General features: G+C 40.2%; 1 protein-coding gene across 4 annotated transcripts in view; it reads right to left on the reverse strand.

Annotated features, from left to right (window-relative positions):
- The window catches only part of wu:fb13g09 (multidrug resistance-associated protein 5), a 38,973-nt gene that overhangs the window by 1,248 nt on the left and 16,115 nt on the right, over positions 1-21,610 (reverse strand). For 2 of the 4 annotated variants that reach the window (XM_034883739.1, XM_034883738.1), the window contains 25 exons: positions 19,308-19,455; positions 18,133-18,366; positions 17,604-17,777; positions 16,802-16,949; positions 15,392-15,540; positions 15,023-15,130; positions 14,034-14,384; positions 12,658-12,729; positions 12,342-12,466; positions 12,175-12,247; positions 11,821-12,024; positions 11,536-11,661; positions 11,115-11,226; positions 10,822-11,006; positions 10,292-10,438; positions 9,187-9,316; positions 8,656-8,809; positions 4,645-4,773; positions 4,308-4,494; positions 3,398-3,487; positions 2,544-2,736; positions 2,295-2,454; positions 1,451-1,529; positions 1,217-1,330; positions 646-810 (listed from right to left, as the gene is read on the reverse strand). In XM_034883739.1, coding sequence (XP_034739630.1) covers positions 646-810; positions 1,217-1,330; positions 1,451-1,529; positions 2,295-2,454; positions 2,544-2,736; positions 3,398-3,487; positions 4,308-4,494; positions 4,645-4,773; positions 8,656-8,809; positions 9,187-9,316; positions 10,292-10,438; positions 10,822-11,006; positions 11,115-11,226; positions 11,536-11,661; positions 11,821-12,024; positions 12,175-12,247; positions 12,342-12,466; positions 12,658-12,729; positions 14,034-14,384; positions 15,023-15,130; positions 15,392-15,540; positions 16,802-16,949; positions 17,604-17,777; positions 18,133-18,366; positions 19,308-19,455 — 3,757 coding nt within the window. Of the gene's footprint in view, positions 1-645; positions 811-1,140; positions 1,331-1,450; positions 1,530-2,294; positions 2,455-2,543; positions 2,737-3,397; positions 3,488-4,307; positions 4,495-4,644; positions 4,774-8,655; positions 8,810-9,186; positions 9,317-10,291; positions 10,439-10,821; positions 11,007-11,114; positions 11,227-11,535; positions 11,662-11,820; positions 12,025-12,174; positions 12,248-12,341; positions 12,467-12,657; positions 12,730-14,033; positions 14,385-15,022; positions 15,131-15,391; positions 15,541-16,801; positions 16,950-17,603; positions 17,778-18,132; positions 18,367-19,307; positions 19,456-21,610 lie in introns of those variants that run through there. The other 2 variants (XR_004658251.1, XM_034883740.1) reach the window with 2 other exon arrangements.

Genomic DNA, 21,610 nt, shown 5'->3' on the forward strand with positions numbered 1-21,610 from the left:
TGATCAGTACCAGCATAGAACATATACAATCAGAGGTTCAACTTAATCTGCCATATTATACGACAGTCAGACGAACGGAGATGATATACAACAAATTAAAAGTTTGATTCAAAAGCTGTCATGGCTACACAGTTAACACAATAGCATATTAAGTGAATATGTGCTTAATGAAATCTGTAAGAAGTAATAGACCAATGGGGACAACCTCAAAATAACAAAATAATTTAACTTTATTAACTTTACTTTTTATCATTGTCTGTGGAGAACCTGCCTTTTAACTGGCACCCGGATTGAGAATGGTTTCATGTTCACAAATTAGGAGTTATTCACACCATGAATCTTGTCAATCCCGATGCATCCATCATGTATCCCTCTAAACTCCTTTGATAGTGAGGTATAGTCAACCCATCATTAAAGCTTGTAATCATTTGTGTGCATTCCATGTTTACTACACTGAATCAAATGTCAGCTTCAACACAAGCCAATCTAAGTAAAATGTTCTTATCCAACCCATCACCTCAAAGAGAGCCTTTCACAAAGTTAATCAGGGGTATTTCAACTTGGGAATGAGTTTCAACCAAGGGGCTGTATAGTGCAATCATGCAATCAGTCATGTGGCCTCATGTGTGTGGACTGTATACACACCTGGCCTTTGTCCAGAACCATGACCCTGCTGCAGCTCATCACTGTGTTGATACGATGGGCAATGATGAGGGTCGTGCAGTTGCCAAAGGCACAACGAAGGGTCTTCTGGATGAGACGATCTGTCTCATTGTCGATGGCTGCTGTTGCCTCGTCCAATATAAGAATCTAAAAAAAAAAAGCAAACATTACAAAATGAATACAAAGAAGTTGAGACAGAAACAACAAACCGGAGACAAGGTCATGGTGCATGTGTTTGCTTTATAATTGTCACATTACTGAATGTTATTAACGCAAAGTGAAGGCTAACGTCTCACTATTACTGTATGCTGCACATGCAGAGTTCATGCTTCAACAGTTTGAGTTGAGTTGAGATGCAGTTCTGATGCGTACCACTAGATGGAAGGGTTGTCTCATGCAGGGAAACATGCACACTGAGAAGTCTATGATATTGGGAGGTTGTGGTTTCTTTTTATAAAACTGAGTAGAATTTCTTACTTGAGCTGATATCCTTATCCATGTCAAACAATGTACCACATGTAAATGTGAACTAGCTGTAATATACAATCAGCACCTTGCTGTTGCGCAGCAGAGCTCTGGCCACACATAGTAGCTGTCGTTCTCCCACCGAGAAGTTCTCTCCGTTCTCTGTCACCTCTGAGTGAAGCGAATGAGGCAGCTGGCTGATCTGAAGAAATCCAAAGGGGTATACAGATGTACAAGGATGAATGTTGATTGAGCGTATTCTATTCAAGTAATGCATCATTTTGCATAATGTGTTATGGTGTTGAACCATCTTGTCGATTACCATCTCTTTTATATGTGTCTTCTCAAGAGCTTCCCATATCTGGGAGTCAGAGTGTTGATCCCACGGGTCTAAATTGCTCCTAGAAAAAAACATAATTGTGATATTCATTAATTGGATTAAACATTATGCCAATTTCACATTAAGAGAAGAGTAATAGTAAAGTAAACTGCATATACTACACTCCTTCCCCTTAGCTGACAAACATCACTTTTCATTTGAGGCGGAGGTAATCTGTATCCATGAAGCAAAGTTTACTCTTTTTTTAATAAAAGCAATACTGATGTTTGGGTTTTTGAAACAATGTGGCCTGTCAAATTTAGCGTATCTGTTATTTCATTTCGTAATGCCTCGCACCATTTTTGTTTCTGTTATTATTTCCCTCTGGTGTGGCTTTACACTTACACTAGTAGACACAAAGTCTATATAATATTTGGCACCAGAATTAAACAGCTTTAGAAAACTATTTCAAGGAATGTGGTAGGATATAGGTACGTATTTAAACATGATCACAGATACAGATGTGCAATTATGCTCAGTTTTGATGTAAAAAATGTATATTGGTGCTTTAAACAGGCAGGTTGAATAAAGGCACATCACTGTTGAGTATCCACTGTATGGGAAGGAAGTGTTATACATATGCAAAGACTGCTGACAGTTTGACCGCATTGTTGCACCACTAGACACTGGGGGATTTTCCTTTAGAGCAGTTGTTTAAGAGCACATTCATGGTTGAGGGCTATTTATTTTTCATTCATTCCCTCTGCTCTTCTTTTTCAATACATTTTGTAAAGCTGGAAAAACACATACGTTTCTATGCTTGGTAACAAATTATCATTTGGAATACCTGACTGTCCCGATGAAGAGCACCGGCTCTTGAGGAATGATGGCTAGCTTGCTCCGGAGGTCATCCAGACCAATCTTTGCAATATTGGTTCCGTCAATGATAATCGAGCCTCCAGTCAGCTCCACAAGTCTGAACATAGCTACACCCAGAGAGGACTTTCCTGCAAACATGTACAGAAAAGATACTGCATGAAGAAATGTGTGTATTTGTTAAAAATACGGAAAACAGGCTGAAATGAGTCACTTGTACCTGAACCTGTGCGGCCCACAATGCCGATGGACTCTTCAGGCAGGATGGTGAAGGACAGATTTTTAAGCACAAGTGGCAGATCATCACGATAACGCATCTCGACATCCTGGAAGGTGATGTTTCCTCGCTGAGGCCAAGAGGGGGCAGGAGCATCTGCCTCAGGACTTTGACGGGGTGCTTCACTCTCTAGAGACTGTGATAAGGAGCAGAGATGGTATCTGGTATGAATCTCTAAATCGCTGTGGAGGTGCAAGCCCTCTGACTGATTCCTAGTGCTTTTCTCTCTATGAGCTTTTCTTTGAAAAGAAAAGAAAAAGTTGAGTTGATATTCTTATCTTTGCAGTTTGATGGCAGTTGTTGTATGAAACAAGCCGTGTCATGTGAACTAGAGGGTGTTAAGTCCTCACACTGGGTTTCTATCTGCTTTGTGCTGTGTTTCTCACACATACACAATCATATGCACACAAAAAACACAAACGTGTCTGGACATGCCAATTGCCTTTTCAGCTGCTGTTTTTCTGGGCTGTTCTGTGTTTGATGGGGTATTTTGGGTATACGTAGTTAGTAGTCATGAGCAAGTGGAAAAACACTCAATTGTTAACCCAATATAAAATAAATTGACGTGAGAGTCAAAAAGATACATAATACACACAAAAAACATACACTGTTTCCTATTGACCTAAAGACAAGTCATTTCTGAGGGCATCCTACGGACTTACTCCCTACTCGTGACGGCAGCCATGCGCTCCGTCACATGGGGGAGATTCTAGAAAGCCTCCCAGTCTATTTTATCATGTACAATGTGCCTGAGTGCCACATAATCCACCTTCCTCACTGTGCTAATCAATGTTTACCTTTATATAATGATTGATCCTCTCAACTGATGTAAACCGCGCTTCAGTCTCTGTGAGCAGCCGCGTGGTAAACTGCAACAACCCGGTCAGCTGGAGGTAAAAGGTTGGAAACACTGTTGTTGGAAGGTGGAAACACTGTTGCAACAATTATTATGAAACATGTGGTATTTACCATGTGCTGCTCCCCTTCATTGAATGAGCAGTAAAATAATCAAAAGAATTACAGCCAATGAACAGATTTGCTGATATGGCTCCTTGACAATTCTCTGCCATGGCTTTCATGACTATGTTGATTATGACTAAATCACAGCAAATTTAAAAAATAATAATAAAACCATACATTGGACACAAATATATTATTAATAGTAATAAGTTGCTTGCATGTATACAGTACTTTCATGCATCCCCCTCCAAAAATGAAATGAAGGATGCTGTATATGTAATTAACATGATGGCTTTTTAAAGTGACACTACAGTGTGTAACCTCTGCTGAACAACAGCCACTTTTGATGCTAAAGAAATGGTATACTAAACTGCTGTTTACCTAAATGCTATAATACAATGCTATAATACTATAAGAGGCACTTTTATAGCAGCTGTTAAAAACAAAAGGGGCTATTCTTCGCCACATTTCTTTTTTTTTTTGACGGCTTTGTATTGCCTATTTTTATTAGAGCAGCTGTAGAATGAAAGGAAAGGGTTGGGAGAAAGAGTGGGGATGACACACAGCAAAGGCCTGCTGGTCAGATTGGAACCTGAGACGCTGCCAAGGACTCAACCTAAATGGTGCGTATGCTCTATTGGGTGAGCGTAACATTTATAATCCTGTCTGCAACCTACCTTCTTTTTAACCTTTCAAGACTACTCATGCTGCCAGTGTTTGTGTTACTACATGTCATTTTTTACAAACCTGCACTGCGTACGATATGGCGAGGCCTGCATAGGCTGGAGGTATCTGATTGTGCATGAAGACAATGCAAAGGGCTACACCAGTGATAAGAAAGATGCTGACGAGGTCCAGGCGGACAGCCAGCCAACGCATAGCGCAACTGAAGAGGTAGTTGGAGGCCTGGCTGTTGTCGAGTAATTCCTGATATCTGGAAAAAAAGAGAGATAAACTCATTTAAACCATAGCAAAAACAAGAAGAACTCCATCTTATCATGCTTGCAAAGAGGAAGTCTGGTATGAGGTTTTGGTGTGTTGTAATTTAATGATCTCCATCTCTGACAGGCATCGTTATACTCACCGTTGGAGGAAGTCATGCCCTCTTCCATAGGCGTGTATTGTGGAGAGTCCCTGAATACTGCTGGTGATGTGAGAGGTGAGTGGTGATTGGCTGATGTTTTCTAGGTGCTTCAGCTCGCGAATCAAAACCCTGGAAATAGAGAAAGATTATATTTTACCTTTAATTTCCTACTATAGGAATTTATCTAATAATACCACTATTTTGTAAATATGTGATTAAAAATGATCAAATACAGGTGTTTGCAAAATGTTAATATCTTTTGGCTGTTTTTCTAGTGTCTATAACTTGATTCATATTTTGAAGACTGAAAGTTATACTGTCTTAATTGATTTATTCTTATTTACAGGCAACATTTGTTGTCGCATACAGCAAACATCTCCTCACTATTCGCGAGCCGTCTGTACCCAGAACACACTGTAAAAAAAAGTGGTCTCTGTAGACAGCCCAGGTCCACCTGCACCACGAAGCATACACAAACAGTGTTCCAGTGTTCCAGTCAATAACTGACGAGAAGGATTTGGGGGTGGGGGTGAGTGGCTAGTGTGTGGAAGCACAGAAGGGAGGGGAAAGGGATGGGATGAGGAGAAGGGAGGGCCGAGCTAGTCTCTTTTTGTTTGAAAATACTTTGAACGTCAACAAGAAGTAATGTCACCCAACATCGCTTAGAGCAGGGGTCTTCAACGTTTTCCAGGCCAAGGACCCCCAAACTGATGGCGAGATGGAGCGGGGACCCCCTAATTATATATATTGTATAAAATTGTGTTATATCAAACTGGTCCTATAGTGCCATGTGTGCATTGATGACTGAAAGACATCTTCTGCCTCCATTTATCTGTTTAGTACAGTGTGTTGAATTCATGTTAATGTGTATTTAAAGACATTTCAAATGGTGAAAAATATTGCAGGGGGGATATAAAAAAAAGTCTAATCAACCAAAACTTTCGCGACCCCAATGCAGTACCTCCGCGGACCCCCTAGGGGTCGCGGACCCCCTGTTGAAGACCCCTGGCTTAGAGTATGGAGCTAGAATTGTTTTTTATCATATGCAAGATAATAAAAGATCTTAGAGGAAAAAAAATGTTTGAGAAAAAAGGTTATCACACTGATAGCAAAAAATTATTTACGATAGAAAAAAAATAATTAGGAGAAAAAGTTCAAAATACTTTTTTAAACTCTCAAATATATTTTTTGCTATCAGTGTGAACATTTAATTTTATTCAATTTCTGTTCTTGTCTTAGAATTTTTCTCTTAATGTGAAAACAGTGTCATGGGCGGGTCCACGTCCCTTTTGGCCAGTTGGGTGAGCAACGTCTCGTCTTGGAAGTCCATCTGAATCATTACACCATTGTACGATGGAGATCAGATCAGGTCGAGGTTGGCAGCAAAGCTTTCTAGCAATGTTTCCACACTGGCTGAGACGCACTGATGGCGGTCCGTCTGCAGGACCTGGAGCTCGACGCCAGTGTTTAGTTTGACTGTTAAAAAGTGTTTAGATAATTAAAATGTATGTGCTATTTATCTATCCATGATGGTGACAATGGTGTAATGATTCAGATGCACTCCTAAGACATGACGGTGCTCACCCAACTGGCCAATAGGAACTTGGCCCCGCCCATGACACTATTTTCACATCGAGAGAAAAATCCTGAGACGAGAGCAAAAATTTACTTAGGTTTTGAGAGCGAGGAGAAAAACGTTCTGAGAGAAACCCTTTTTTGTTTTAAAGAATTTATTTTCCCCACTGATAGCTAAAAATATATATTTGAGAGTTTAAAAAAGTTTTTGGGGGAGATTTTTTTGCTATTCGTATAAAAATTCTAGCTCCATATTAGAGCACCTTTAAATTGGAAACCCCAATGAGCAACACTTTACTCCTACTATAAGCCACAGCAAGCCCTGTCAAATGACCTGTTATGTACAAACCTTTGTGAAGGCAATTGGGTCTAGTTTTAAGATCTAAAGTGTCACATTTTGGTCAAACTGATATTGTTGCAGGAGCTGAAAGAGCACAGACAGTACACCTGTGTACAAAAGCACCCCTAAAGAATGAAGGAATGGAAAATGCATCACCTCTAATGATGCAGTTGAGTGGCAGATAGATAATGATAACAGGGTGGAGAGAGCGATTTATGGTCAACTGTTTGTGATGCATGTGCAATATTGTAAGCACACTCTCACACAGACGGCCATACAAATGGCAGCCAGAGAGACGCCAGACTCAACGGAGTAGTGTAAACGAGAGAGGTCTATTGACTGAAGGAGAGAGGGGGGTGTCTTTCTACTTTCAGACACCAAGATAGAATGGATGGTGCATGTGAATTACAAAGCTCCTATGAATCATTTGGTTTTCTCATAAAAGCCCAGAAGAGAGGGGGAAATAACATGACACTTCCTCGCTTGGAGGATGTGATCCAGACAAACATGTTTATGCCATGGGCAATTTCATTTCAGAATTCAATAAAAGCTGCTTTAGAAGTGGGTAATTTCAATGGGAGATCCAGTTCGATGCAACATCTATATATATCCTGGGATGTTGTTACTTTGTAAGATATAGTATTTCATTATTTTAAAGTGTTGCCAAGGGTGATCACTACCTTTTGGTAACAGCTGGGGAATATCTCTTCCTCTTGGTTCTTGTGTGCTTAATAGTCTATCAAAGTTCAACATTAATTCCACTTACATTGCCTGCAAGTGTCTCTTAAAAGATAAATGAAGACATTTTAGAACTAAATTGATCCCTCAGGAGACAAACTGGTATGAGATCTGATTAAAGAAGTCAAGAATTACAGTTTATGTGCAGGCAAGATATTAAGTGTTCATATCTGCACAAGGGAAGAGGACGCTGTGTGTGATCTGGGAGCAGGTTTCCCCAAAAAACTTTGTGCTTTGCCACACAAATATCATACATTTCTTTGCCATTACTTGTAATGGAAAGCTACAAATGTGCTGTTTGTATGTTAAAAACCCTTAGACACATATGCTTTGCTTTTGTACTTTCTGACATTACACCAGCACAACAATAACAATGAGTATCACGTTGTTATTGATCTCTTAGATACAGGAAAGATACTGTGGTTATTACCCAAGATACCAGCAAGCTGTTGTTCCCCACAGTGAATCCACCTTTATCGCACAACTGCTGCAAATAATGTCTAAAGCAGAGTCATCAGATAATCCAGGGCGCTCCTGCAACATTTGCTGCAACAGAAGCTGTGAAAAATGTAATCAATGACCAATAACACTCCCATACTTGCAGATAAAGATTATCCCTGCACCTCTTTTACTGTTATTTACCTTCAGTACCCTCCAATGAAGGTTACTGATTAGAATAGGTATGAATCCCCAGTCCATTTAATCAATTATTATGGGTTGTGCTGCCATGTATGCTGTTGCTTTTACAAGACAATATACATAGCAATACAAAGCTAATCACATTCCCCACATGCTCCGCATCCTTTGTAACTGGCAGCATTGTTTGTTCATGATACTTGTTTTAATTAAACATTTAATCAATTGTCTCTTTGTAAAGTAAATAATGCACACTCACCATGCTAAAATCAAACAAAATAACCCTTTTACAGCAGAAGCTGTCAGAAAAAACAATTAACCCACAGCAGGCTACAATATACATCTAGCAGCTTAAGACCTAGATATGTGTCTCAGGAATTGGCAGAGAACTAAAAATGACTCCAAACAAATGCAAATGTCGCTCTGTGTCTGCTGGCAATTGTTTGCTTCCACATCCGTCCTTTCAACTTTATAAGCCAGTGTGTTCTGTGTCAGCTCATTTGGATGTATTTCTGCCCCAGTGGACAAAAATCTAAAAATGCAGCTTTAAGTCACTGATTGTCACTTAAAGTAACTTTGAACACTGGATGCTTATTAATCACCTGTAGCCGGTAACACTGTTCAGGTGGCTCTGGGGGAGATGAAGTGTAATGTGCAGTCTGTTTGAATTTCAGGCTCAATGCCAATAGAAATGATAACAACAGGAGTGATGAGAGTTTGACCTGCAGATACGGTTGACGATGTAGAGGAAGGCTCCCAGTGGCAAGATGCAGATCAGGAACCAGGGGAAGACGATTCCCATCATTCCGAAGCAAAACAGCACCAGGGTCATGTTCTGCAGCAGCATCTCAGCTTGCATGATGAGACGTACATCAACTTTGGAGAGAAGACATATTGTAAATGAAACACACTGTGTGGTGTCGGATCCATCTCTTTATGTGAAGAAAACCTTCTCTTTGTGGGCCCCTAAGTGTCTTTTAGTGTTTTGTGTTCCCAAAAAATAGAAAGAGACACTCTTTAGGAGTATACCATTTTTTTTAATCTACAAACAAAACCAACCATCCAAAAAAAAAGCAAACCGCAAAACCAACATGCAAAGACACCAGTAAAGTGTTTAACAGAAAGCCATGCTAAGCAAAATACTCCATGTGAAACCACACTGTGTCTTGTCAGTACACCTTGTCAACCAAGGTGACTTCACTGACAGAGCTCTCTTGAGGGAAGGCTCACAGTCAAGACAAATCAAGTCTCACCCTCATCCATGTCTCTGGAGAAGCGGGTCAGGATACGACCCAGAGGTGTTGTATCAAAAAAGTGCATGGGGCTGAGGAGGAGCCGGTAGAACAGCTTGTCGTGGAGCACAGAGGCAGCCTTTATCGTACACTGTCAACACAAACAACAGTCGTGGTTGAACATGAGACCTGACAGGAAAACAAACAACTTTAAGAAACATATGGAAAGAATCACGGCTTGGATAAACAGATGGTTGGAAGGAAATCATCTGTCAATGTGCTCAGCCTCAAACACAAAAACACACAATGGATAAATACAGTGGCACTCATATGTTGCCTGTAGATATTACATTGGTACTTCAACATATGCTAAGCATGTGCACTGTGGTGGGTTGTTATTTTTTTTCCTCGCACAAAGCAAGCTGTCAAATCTTCATTTATAATGAGTTTCTGGGAGGCATGACATAAAGGTCATGACCTAATGAGCAAGAGACATTTCACCAATAGGACAGAAATTACATGTGGCAGCAGAGAACAAATTAATTCTATTAATGGAATATTCAACACTCCCAAAGATCTAATCACAGCTAGGGGTAAAGAAAGATTAGCCATCTTTGAAAAATTAGCAATTTCAAGTGCCACACATTAACGTGAGGACCTAACCTCTGCAATGCAGTGTCAGGATGGGTTAGCTTGAAAACGAGGCCCACCCAAAGGGGCACTTACACAGACACACAGACACGCACACACACACACACAGACAGACACAAACACACACACACACACACACACACACACGCACACACACACACACACACACACACACACACACACACACACACACACACACACACACACAGTTGTAAAGCTGTAAGACATGGCAGTAGCGAACAGATAAATGGATTTGGCCTACGGGCATTTTCAATTAGACCACTGGAAGCATGAGAGCATGAAAACATAACAATAAAGACATTTATGGAAGAGCACTGTTAAACTGTACTGATATACTGTTAACTGATATATGAACTTTTAATATTCCTTATCACACCACTATGTTTCAAAGTTCATCAGTGACTGATGAGACAAAGCATGTGTCAGAAGAACGGGAATATCTGAGGAAGCTTACCTTCACAAACACCAGCCCTCTCATTGTCTTCAGCAGCAAAGCAGCTCCCATGGAAACAACGTAAACAGTTGAATAGAACTGAATGTGAGGGTTGAGTCTCATACTGTTGCTTGCCATCGTTTCATTTACCAAGATCAATGATGTGTTCTGAGGGCATAGAGCAACAAATTACCAAAAATCCAATTTCTCCCCATGTAGGAATTTTGCCTCTAATGAAACTGAGAAAAGCATACTTTGGAATACAAAAAGCACATGAAAATCAGTCAGTTCAATGATGTTTACCATTCCAAGCACATTTCTCAATAGCAGCCAACGCCTGCTTTGCTGCACATCTGTTTCTTCACTGCTCTTGTTTGTTTTTAATTAAGTTTACCATAGTGCCGTTACTTTTTTAATCATGCACATTCAGATTAATGCTCCGTCTGCTGCCACAACTCACTGAAGCACAGTAGTTATCTTTCTTTTGGGAGCTAAATACACACTAAAAAGAGGCGTCTATTATAGTAAAGCAGAATCGTCTCCAAACTCACCCCTTTGCCCTGCTTGATCCAGTAGCTGAGCCACCAGTTACTGAAAGCTATGCTGCCTGTGGTGGAGAGGAAGAGTAAGATGTTGATGATGAAGATGATTGGACCTCCTGCTGCTTTGATGTAAGCACCATACACAGACCAGGCAACTGCACCAGAGCCCTTCTCCTCAGCTTTCATCAGTTGTTCTGAATAAAAGATGCAAGAACGAAGTTACATGTTAACCATTCTCAAGAAAAATAAGTGTTTAGCATTTATTCTACATGTGGAGCATGAAAAGTGGCAGGGTCTCTCACCTCCTTTCTTGCTTTCCACCCTTGGTCCAACCTTGGCAACATCAACAGCACTGTCAGCCTTTTCTGCACCTGCCCTCCACTGTTTGTTTTTTAAATTCTCTTTTACCAGATTCTAGAAGACAAAAAGGTGAGGAAAGAAAGTGATCTTTCAAACATGACACAAATCACAGCAGCTGTAACAACAACATACTGCAAGTCATTTAAACAGAGATATCAGTGGCAGAGTCTTTAGCAGCTCACCAGTAAATCAATGCATGCATAAATAATGAAAAGCCATGTATGCATTAGCATTTCCAGATATTGGGCCTGCCTTTCTGGGCTTATGAATTATTCAGCTAATGTCCAATGTTTTTGTGTAGTTGGGGTAAAGATGCCTTACTCAAAAGGGCTGGCCTGGTGCCTCATGTAACCCTGGCCTTACCTCCTGTAGCATGCTGTTGAATAGGCTGGCATAGTCACGCTCTTTACCCATTAGCTGAGCATGGGTGCCATGCTCGGCAATCTGCCCGTCCTTCATCAGAATAATGTTGTCACACTCAGACAGATACTAGAAAAGAAAAAGAAAAACAGAGGCAAACGTTAATCTGATAATATTTCCATGATGGTGAAACCACAAAATGTACATAGGTTTGTTTGTATGTTTTGGGAGAAATACACATTTTGAATGGAAATGAGTATTGCTAGAAATTTGCAGACAGTCTCTTACCTGCAGCTGGTGGGTTACAAAGAGCACCGTCTTTCCTTTTGCAGCACCCCTGATAGCTTTATGGAAGACATGGTTACCCACACGAGCATCAACAGCGCTGAGCGGGTCATCCAGGAGAAGTATGGGCCGCTCACTGTAGAGGGCACGTGCCAGACTCACTCTCTGACGCTGTCCTCCACTCAGGTTGGCACCTCTCTCTCCAATCTAGAAAGAGAAAGTAAAAAAACAAAGCTCCATAAAAAACTGTTCTGGTTGCACTAAATTGCAAACAGTCACAAACAGTTGCATACAGTAAAACTGTTGCACACATAATTTCAGCACAGACTAAGAGTAAAGAAGAAAAAAATCATATACCTCAGTCATATCTCCATATGGAAGCTCTGCAAGGTCTGGGAGAAGGCAGCAGGCTTCCAGGACAGCATTATATCTGATAAGGAAATATGTTAAATTAGGGATACTGCAAGTTTAAACCTTCATTGCGTTTGTTCTTCATAACATCATGAACCTGTAGCTCATCTTACTTGTCTAAGTCATACTCGTTTCCAAACAAGATATTCTCCTTCAGTGACTCATTGAGGATCCAGGCTTGTTGTGGAACGTAAGCAAAGCCACCACTGACAGCTACATTACCCTCTAAGAGGGTCATCTGCAACACAAAACCAGACGGCTGGAAGCAGAGAAAACCCTTTACACATTCCATTTCAAATTGTGGGTTGTTGTGTGGCATGGGGTGAAAATAAAAGTTTCAGAAAGACCATGGTTGTTGTTGTTGTTGTTGCTGTTGTTGTTATTGATGTATATGCTGTTTTAAGGGGAAACTAAACTCAACAATCTTACCTGTCCTAGTAGAGCAGAAAGAAGGGAGCTTTTTCCACTACCGACACCTCCACAGATTCCAACCAGTGAACCCTAAAAAAAAGGGATAAAAACAGTGGCATTGTGGGAATTACATGAAGCAGGAAAAGGTTTGTCCAACGGCTTAAGCGTGATTTATGCTTCTGCGTTAAATCTACACTGTGGCTACGTTCGTAGGTACACCAACCTACGGTGGACCTTACTTAGCTTGACGTGCACTTAAATATATAACAAGTTGCGGTGATGCATGTCTTTCAGCCGTCACTTTGTTTCTCTCACTATGAATCTAGAGTCGGTACTTGCTCCAAAGATAATCAACATCACTCTCTCACTTTCCCTTGCTCCACCACACACACACACACACACACACACACACACACACACACACACACACACACACACACACACACACACACACGTCTAGACGCCAATGTTGGGCAAGTTCCTTTTAAAAAGTAATTACTTTCAGTTACTAGAAAGTGCCTAAAGTATTTACTTGGTTACAAATTATAAAAGTAACTAGTCACTTAAAAAATTAAATATTGCGTTACTTTCAAGTACACTTTTAAATGTTTAAATATGACCCCACCACCATCCCTCTTTAATGGAACTTAAAATACATGTGCATGTTTAATTATGTGTGATAAATATGAATATTATAATAAAATGGACACTTAATACCATACAATATTAACAATGTACACAAATCTAAACTATTTTGATGTTGCTGTGGGACAAAGTGAGACTAGCCTCCAATCAAATGCCACATAAGTAGACATTATGTTTATATAGGGGATCCATCCACATAACACAACGCATGTTTTGGAACTTTTGATATTTATTGCCCCTCATTTAGGCTTGCCATAGCTGTCTCTCATTGACTGACTCGTTGTTCGTTGTGAGTCTATGTGTGTTTTCGAAAACTTGCCCAACTCTACTTCTGATTGGCTTTCTATGAAATTGAACTCAACCTCAGCCAATCGTCAGCATTTATGCGCTTGTCTCGTGCAGGGCCCAATAACCAAGGAAGAACAGTAAAAAAGGTCTTTGCTTTTCGGTTCAGACATCTAGTTGGTCTGATGGAAAAAACAGCTTCAATTATAGTAACGCACCACATTTGTTTTTAGCACTAACAGCGTTATTAAGATGGGAAGAGTAAATAATTAGATTACTTGTTACTGAAAAAGTAACGCCGTTAGTAACGCCGTTATTCCCATTACCGCTAGATGCACACACCAACGCACAAGTTTAAACTTCAAGCAACTTACGTAGGCTACAGCAAAAGCTCTGCGTGGCGCTTCTGCAGAACCATAAATAACGCTTCAGTCCACTTAATTTACAGTATATGTTTGTGTTACCGTCTTAATGCGTTGGTCAATGCGGTGCAAGGTCTTGTGCAGTGGAGGTCGCATGCTTTGAGTGGAGGAGATGGTACTTTGTTGACTCTCCTGCTCCATATTGGTGAGGAGACTTTGTGCATTGGGACCTTCCTTGTTTACTTTGCTGTCTTCTGTGGAAAAGTCCAGGCTGAGCTTCTCTCTGCGCAGCACGCGCATCATTCCTCCTAGCTTCTTGGGACGTGGGTTAAGTTTTGCAGGTGGAGAGCGTGCCTTTTCCCAAGCCAGAGTTGCATCCTGAAATTCCACTGCATTGCTAGGATCCTCCATTTTGACCAAGACAATCTCTCTGTCATCAATCATAAAGAGCCTCTGTGGAGAGATACCATGGGTTAATTTATGCAACATTTGATTTTAACCACACAATTATTGTTTTTTTAAATGTGTGCTTCGAAAAGACAATTGATTACTTTTAATTACGAAAATAAATAAATGAATACAAGCTCAGGGTTTCTTTCTTTGCTAATGTTAAAGCCAAGATTGATAAAATGTGGTTTAACATACTATGTTATGAGACATGTATTACTCATTCTTATGCTTAAGGTACAGTTCTTCCTATCCTCATTACGTAGCACTGCATTAGAGTAAAAAAATAGAAGGCCACAAGCCTTTTGGGGCCTCCTTGGCATCAATGCTTGCTTACTTAACCCTTGCTGGCTCTGTGAAACCATCTCACACTAACATGCAACTTTTACCATGTGTTTGAAATACAGTATGTCAAAAATGTCAGAATGTGGTGTGGGCAGATGTGTTTTCATCAACAGAGGCACCTTTTGATTGGTTGAGAGTCGTAAAACCTGCTTGCACTGACATACTGTATCCACAGTCAAAACTTAAACTGGGGGTTTTAAATTACATACTGTACTTACCAGAGTTATTTGAAATAAAAGCAATTTAGGTGGCTTTGTGACAGAGATGATTGACAGACTTTGACAGTTTATTTTTTTTACCTGAAATCTTTTGACTGCAACAGCACCCTCTGACAGTGACCTCACAGCTAGTGGTGTGACTTTCAGGGAAAAGGTCATGGAGTTGAAAACTGCAACCACAGTGAAAGCCTGAGGTAGGATGAGATAGAGACAGTTATTCACAAAAATGTTCACCTGACTTTAAAATCTGTAAATAAAGTAAAATTGAAATTTTTTTTAATTTAATGTAAATAATCTTTTTTTAAGTAACAAAACATCAGGAAATATCAATTTGGTAGAACTTTATGGTTGGCAAAAACATATACCAAGCATGGTTCCAGTGAAGACACATTAATCCAAAATAAACATATGCAGTGAACATAGTGACTATAGGTTCCTACATCTAAATACCTGAGCTGCAGTAAGGTCATTGCCCAAAGCCATATGTAGGGTGAAAGTGCACACGCATGCTATCACCATGACGACGGGAGCCACACCGACTGTGAGGCTCTGGACGAGCCCAGCTCTCTCCAGTATCCCCCTTTCTTCTGATCGCACTTCTATTGAGGAGATAAGAGAGGGAGATGATCAAAAGCCAAAGACGTGCAGAAAGAGAGACAAAATTAAGTTAGTGTTGAGTGACTCCCAAAGGCTTCTCCAGTGAACATTCAATCACCAACACCATAAGAGTCTCTAACCAGTACAGAGTGGGTAGACAGAAATAGATACAAGAGAGAGGACGAGGGCCCCATATCCATATTTGGTATGAAAAGGGCTTCAAAACCTGCTGAACCTTGGTAACGGCACATGTCTAATGCCCAAATCCTGCCCCCCTTCCTCCATATTTGTATATCCCGAATGCACAGCGCTAGCTGCTTTGTTGACCCAGTTCACTGGAATGAAAAGCTTGTGCATCTTTAGTTCCGACCAAGCAGCACTGTGTGTGAAATATGAGAACTCCCTCCTCCTGGTACATGTTATTCTCCATGGGATTTGCTTTGGATGTCATGTGTGTTTCTGCGTGGATTACAAAGCAAATGGCACACGCCCCGGGCAAAAACACTATGAACATCAATTTAACAACAACCATAAAGTTCTACCAAATTGATATTTCCTGATGTTTTGTAACTTAAAAAAATATAATTTATATTAAATTAATATTTTTTTCAATTTGAGGTTATTTACAGATTTTAAAGTCAGGTGAACATTTTTGTGAATAACTGTCTCTATCTCAATGTAACGCTCAGAATTTATTGTTCATTAAGTTCAATGGGATTAATTATCATTATAATAGGTAATCATAGGACAGCAATGAAAACAAGCCCCACCTGGCTAATTTAAAGCATGATTGAAAATGGAAAATGATTCTTATGCACAACCGAAAGGGCCTTATGACCAAAGGCCATCGCTAATTCCTGGTTAAGTAGAGCCTTGACAGTCATTCAAGGTATCATAAGGCCCCAAACCCTGAAGCCAAGGGATTCACACTGGCCTGGATTATAGAGGATGGAACAGGGTAAGACTTAAATGGCGTAAGCTAATGAATATGGATTTAGGGTCAGGGTTATCTTGCCAGAACACAAAGCGGATAGGTCTAGTTTCAGGTGATAAACTGACCATTTAGTTACTCATTTGAAATAGTGACAGTTGAACAAATGCGGTGACCCTTTACTCTGAGTGAGTTGAGAGTAAGAAGCCTAATAAAGCACTTAATTGCATGAAGTTTGCATCTCTGGAAAGCTACCCAGTCCTAGCCACAAACAAGAAATGAGTAGTATATTATGATATCGCTGAGTCATTGGGGTCATGACAGCCACTCACTGTGAATATTCTTTGCAAAGGCTTCTTCCCAGCAATACATCTTTATGAACTTTATGTAGCCCAAGATCTCGTTCATCAGCCTCACGCGCCGGTCAGTCACCGCTACACACTTTTTGCGGAAATACGCCGTCAGTCTCGATGCAAGCATCTGTCCAGACAGGAAAAGAGGAAATGATGACAAGAGAAATAAGTGGCAGGGGAGGAAATGAAAGCAGACACAATCACATTAGCTGTGCTGCAGGCCTGTCCGGACAACCGGAGTGATAAATGCCTTTCACATCAATACCAGGGTCTCCGCCTGTCAGACTCTGTCAACTTTGTAGCTGTTATTTACAAATGACACTTAGCCTAAGTCAGTCTAAATTAACGTAAAGATTTTACTTATTTCTTCTAATAACCAATTTTTAGAAAGTTCTTGCTCAGAAAATAATGAGTCAGCAATAAAGCAACATCTTTTAGAAATTTCTATATTGAAATTGCTTGTCACGTATGATCATAACTTTTGGTAAAACTTTTAGAAATGGTTGCAATTAAATTGCTCGTCCCTGCTATAATGAGTATGATCATTACTTGGTATGAACTTTATCAAATCTGTAATGAAACTGAATAAATCATCTGATGTTGACAGAAATTTACATTATATTAAAAACACTGACAGTTGTCTGCGTTTGGGTGTGTGTTGTTGTTTATTAATCTATTTTGCCTGTAGCAAAAGTATTCTGTATTTTGTCTCTGTCTTCGTAACAACAGTCTCAAAACTTCCTTTGTCTCACTGTTACAGATGTTGTAGCTGAAGTCGTACCATAGTAGGGTAGAAGAGGATAAAAATTGCTGACCCCAGCAGAGCTGTGGGGCCCAGGATGTATGCAGTGTAGGACAGACCCAGTATTCCCACCAGGGGCCCCCCGGCCAGCAGACAGCCCACTGACACTGCTTCATACAGCCGCTGGCCATCACTGGAGCAGATGTTGACCAGCTAGGTAGACAGACAGTGATTTACATTATAAATTGCACTAAAAATTCTACAATAAACTAAATATTTTCAACAAGGTGCACTGTAACCTCACCACTAAGACTATAAAATCAATTTTTCCAAATACAGTTGTCCTTATTCCCACGTTTACTTTTTGGACAAGGATTCCTCTTAAGCTGTGTAATGACTAATCCTAGACTGCCTCTCCTCCCTCAGGCTATGGGTTTGTCAAGATCCAAGCAGAAATGGTGTAAGAGCAGAAATTAAATCCATCTCAATCATCTGCATGTAGTGCCCTGCAGTGGGGGGTGATTTAGTTAATTTGGAGATGAGTCCCCTCCAGGATTATATTACCTACCTCGCCTGGACTGATGTCTTTAGTGCTGCGTAGGTGGAGGATCTTGTTGAATGCAAAAGTAAGAGCTGCCCCACGGAGGCGTGCTGCAGTGCGGTAGTTGACGGCCCACATGAGCGACAAAGTCCAGGAGCGTATTAATTCCATGAGGAATATCCCGGCTACCAGAGACAGGCCGTACGGCACACAGATCACTGGGCTCTGGGAATACTCCAGCAGAGCTCGGACCAGAAGAGCCTGGGGAAAGACGGAGGGAAAGGGGAGAAGAGTGTAAAGGAAGGTAAATTAAATAGTAAAAGAACCGAAACGAGCCGAAAACAACACAGACAAGTAGAGACATGGAGAGAGAGAAAGTGGGACAGGAGAAGGAATAGGGTAAAAAGGAGAGGGTACAATTTATAAAATGCCATAGATAGAGATAAGCTTGGCAGGGACAGGGAAGAACAACAATAAAAAGAGGAGAAAAGAGAAGACAGAAAAGATCAAGTGAGTAAAATAGGCATAGACAACTGGAAAGAATGGTTAGACAGAGCGGGTGTTAATTTAAAGGCCTGATATACTGTAGATGACATGAGTAGACCAACAACATTTTGTGAGGAGTCAAATACATAAAATGAGATTAAGTAAATCCATAAACTGCAGAAACAATATATACAGTACAACACATGTTTGTTAGCAGTGTACTAAATAAATCAAACAGGAATGTGAGACACATGCATCATTGTGTAAGAACTAAATCCAGTTAATGCTATTAGTTGTGGCTAGTAGCGAGCACATAGTGTACACATAACATCACATGAAAATAAACAACTTAGTGCACAAGGAACAATGGGACAGACTCAGTAATGTCGTAAAATGGGAATATCAAACATAATTAGCCTCTTTGTTGTCTGATGGCCATGTATGGACATTATTTTGAGGGAAATTTAAAATGTGGCACCAAAGCGTGACTGGGTACAAACCATCTGATCTATGGCATTAATATGGGTTTGGTTATCTAAGGCGTTGTAATCTCTTAGTATGTTCTCATTTAAATTTCCACACCAGCGTGAAACGGGATAAAGCGATTTTCAGAAAATAAACCCGGACTTGGGACTTCAAGCCAAAGACCATGTTGAAAGGCATATTAGCCAAATTAGCTAAATATAAAGGGAAAGGAGGATTTGGACGGTACTCACAGGCCCAACAAAGCCTGCCACCATTGTGAGGAGGAGGGAAAAGGTAGCCACCAGCATGCGGGTTTGGCAGAACCTCCAGAAGACTCTTGTAAGGGATGCCCCCTCTCGCCCTCTTCTTTTTAGCTCATCGTGCCACAAAGCTTCAAGTCTGGAACCAGAGACCAGGAGCACAAAATGATGACAAGATATATGAACTCACAGCTCAACCAAACATCATACATTGTTATTGAGCTTCATTAACTGAATGATGACTCTCAATGATTAGTCAAGTAATTATTCCACTCTTACACCACTCTCGCACACGGATGCTATGCGGAGTGCTGTTATTGCAACAATTAACAGTATGTAAAAGTTGGCATTTTTGAAGGGTAAAATTATCATGAGTGAAAAGAATACTTAATGTTTTGCTATTTTTCCTTAGATGAAAGTTGATTAAAAACTGTAGAGTTGCAGTTCCAATTTATCAGACAGCCCGAAAGCACAATGGGGAATATAAACAGTCTGGCAGGCAATCATGGCAGTTGGAAATCACTAAAGAAAAATGAAGGATAGTGAGGCAGATAATAATGTAAAGGTGACCTACAATATACAATTATAAATGAAGCATCGCATAATTAGACTGAGAAAGGTATTACTAAACATGTTACCAAAGATGTGCTAATGTACTACTTTAATGCTGTATAAAGCCCCTCAAAGAGGGTAAAATATCTTTTTGGTCAAATGCATCATTGCTAATGACTCTATAAAGCAGCAGCAGAGCAGCTGCAGAAAGTAATTTACGGTATAATGACTTTATTAAAAACGTATCAGAGATAGACAGAACATTAAACCAACTAGACTCTCACACAGCCTTATAATTACTACTTGAAGTCAAATGGTGTTAGATCTAAGAACTTGCAATTAATTGCAGCCCAATAGCTGCACAGAGCACAGCTGGAGTCACTAGTAATGAGACTTCTATGTTAGTAACACAGTGTGTTAATTAATGCATCAAGCAAGGAATAGTTAACAATGTACTGAAAGAAAGGCAATTCTATTAACTTAGATGTATGTAGGCCCTACCTATATTTTGGTAAATATTAATACACTATATATTTGTATATCCAAAGTAGGGCTGGGCGGGTATATCAACCTTTTAAATTATATCAGTATATTTTTAAATGAGATATAGAATGAGACAATACCGTTTATATCCATATAGTTGGATGTTGCGTTACATGACCCAGTTCAAGCCGTTCAAGTACATCTCTCTCACACGCTCCACGTAAACACAACTAGGTAAGAATTCTAACTTGTGGTATAAGAATTATGTAGCTCCTTTGGGGAATAGCTCCGTGTGTAGCCTACTAAGGAGGAGAAGACAACCTGTAATTTTTCGTTTACGTGTTTTTCATCTGTGTATTTTTCAAAAAGGGAAGATTACCCTGTCTTTGCATTTCATTTGATTACAGTCTGTTTTAATTAAAGTGCTTAGGAAATTTCACTTGCTTTGACTTACAACTGAATATTTAGCCCATTACGTAGAGGATACCAAGATTTACAGTATATTGTGTGGAGATACACAATAAACAATTAAGCCTAAAAAAACACAGAGAAAAGATTTTTGGTCCACGTTGCCCAGCCCAAATCCAAAGTCATTGCAGTTTTAGTTTTTTGTATCATAAGTAACATGATTTCAAAACTCCATGATAAGTGTGTGCGTGGTAACACACATTAATGGAAATGAGAGGAATGATTTGCTTTTAAACATAGCTGAAATGTTGAAACAGTCATAGTCTTAGTTTGCCAGATGGCAAGCAAAACTGATGTTTCAAGAGTGTGTTGGCCAGGACATTTGGTTCAAGGTTCGCACCTCACTGAGCACCAACAAGTGTCAACTCTCCCAGGGTGCTTTTCCCATTCCCCCTCACGCCATCATCCCTGCTTTGCATTGGGATTGCATAACTGTTCTTACTATGTAAACACAAAATAAAGATCTCCCGTCTCCAGAGACTCTGCAGCGCTCATGCACACCATCGCCCACCCGCGCCAAAGAGATAGTTTTGTGCTCCTCTGCTGCTTCTTTTATGTGCACTTTAGCACACACAAAGCAGCAGCTCTAAACCTCCAGGCCGTGAGCCAGAGCCTTTTAACAGAACTGGTCATTTACAACCCACACAGTTGTCACCAGATAAAAGAGTGATCTTCCTCCTCTATTTTGCCTAGTCATGGTGCCATGACTCGACAGCATGTGAGTAATGGAAGAAGCATTGGTTTTCTTTTCAGTTAGCAGTACACTAAATGCCCCCTAATAAGCTTATTGT

The sequence above is a fragment of the Etheostoma cragini genome, chromosome 10 (assembly GCF_013103735.1).
Source record: "Etheostoma cragini isolate CJK2018 chromosome 10, CSU_Ecrag_1.0, whole genome shotgun sequence".
NCBI lineage: Eukaryota > Metazoa > Chordata > Actinopteri > Perciformes > Percidae > Etheostoma > Etheostoma cragini.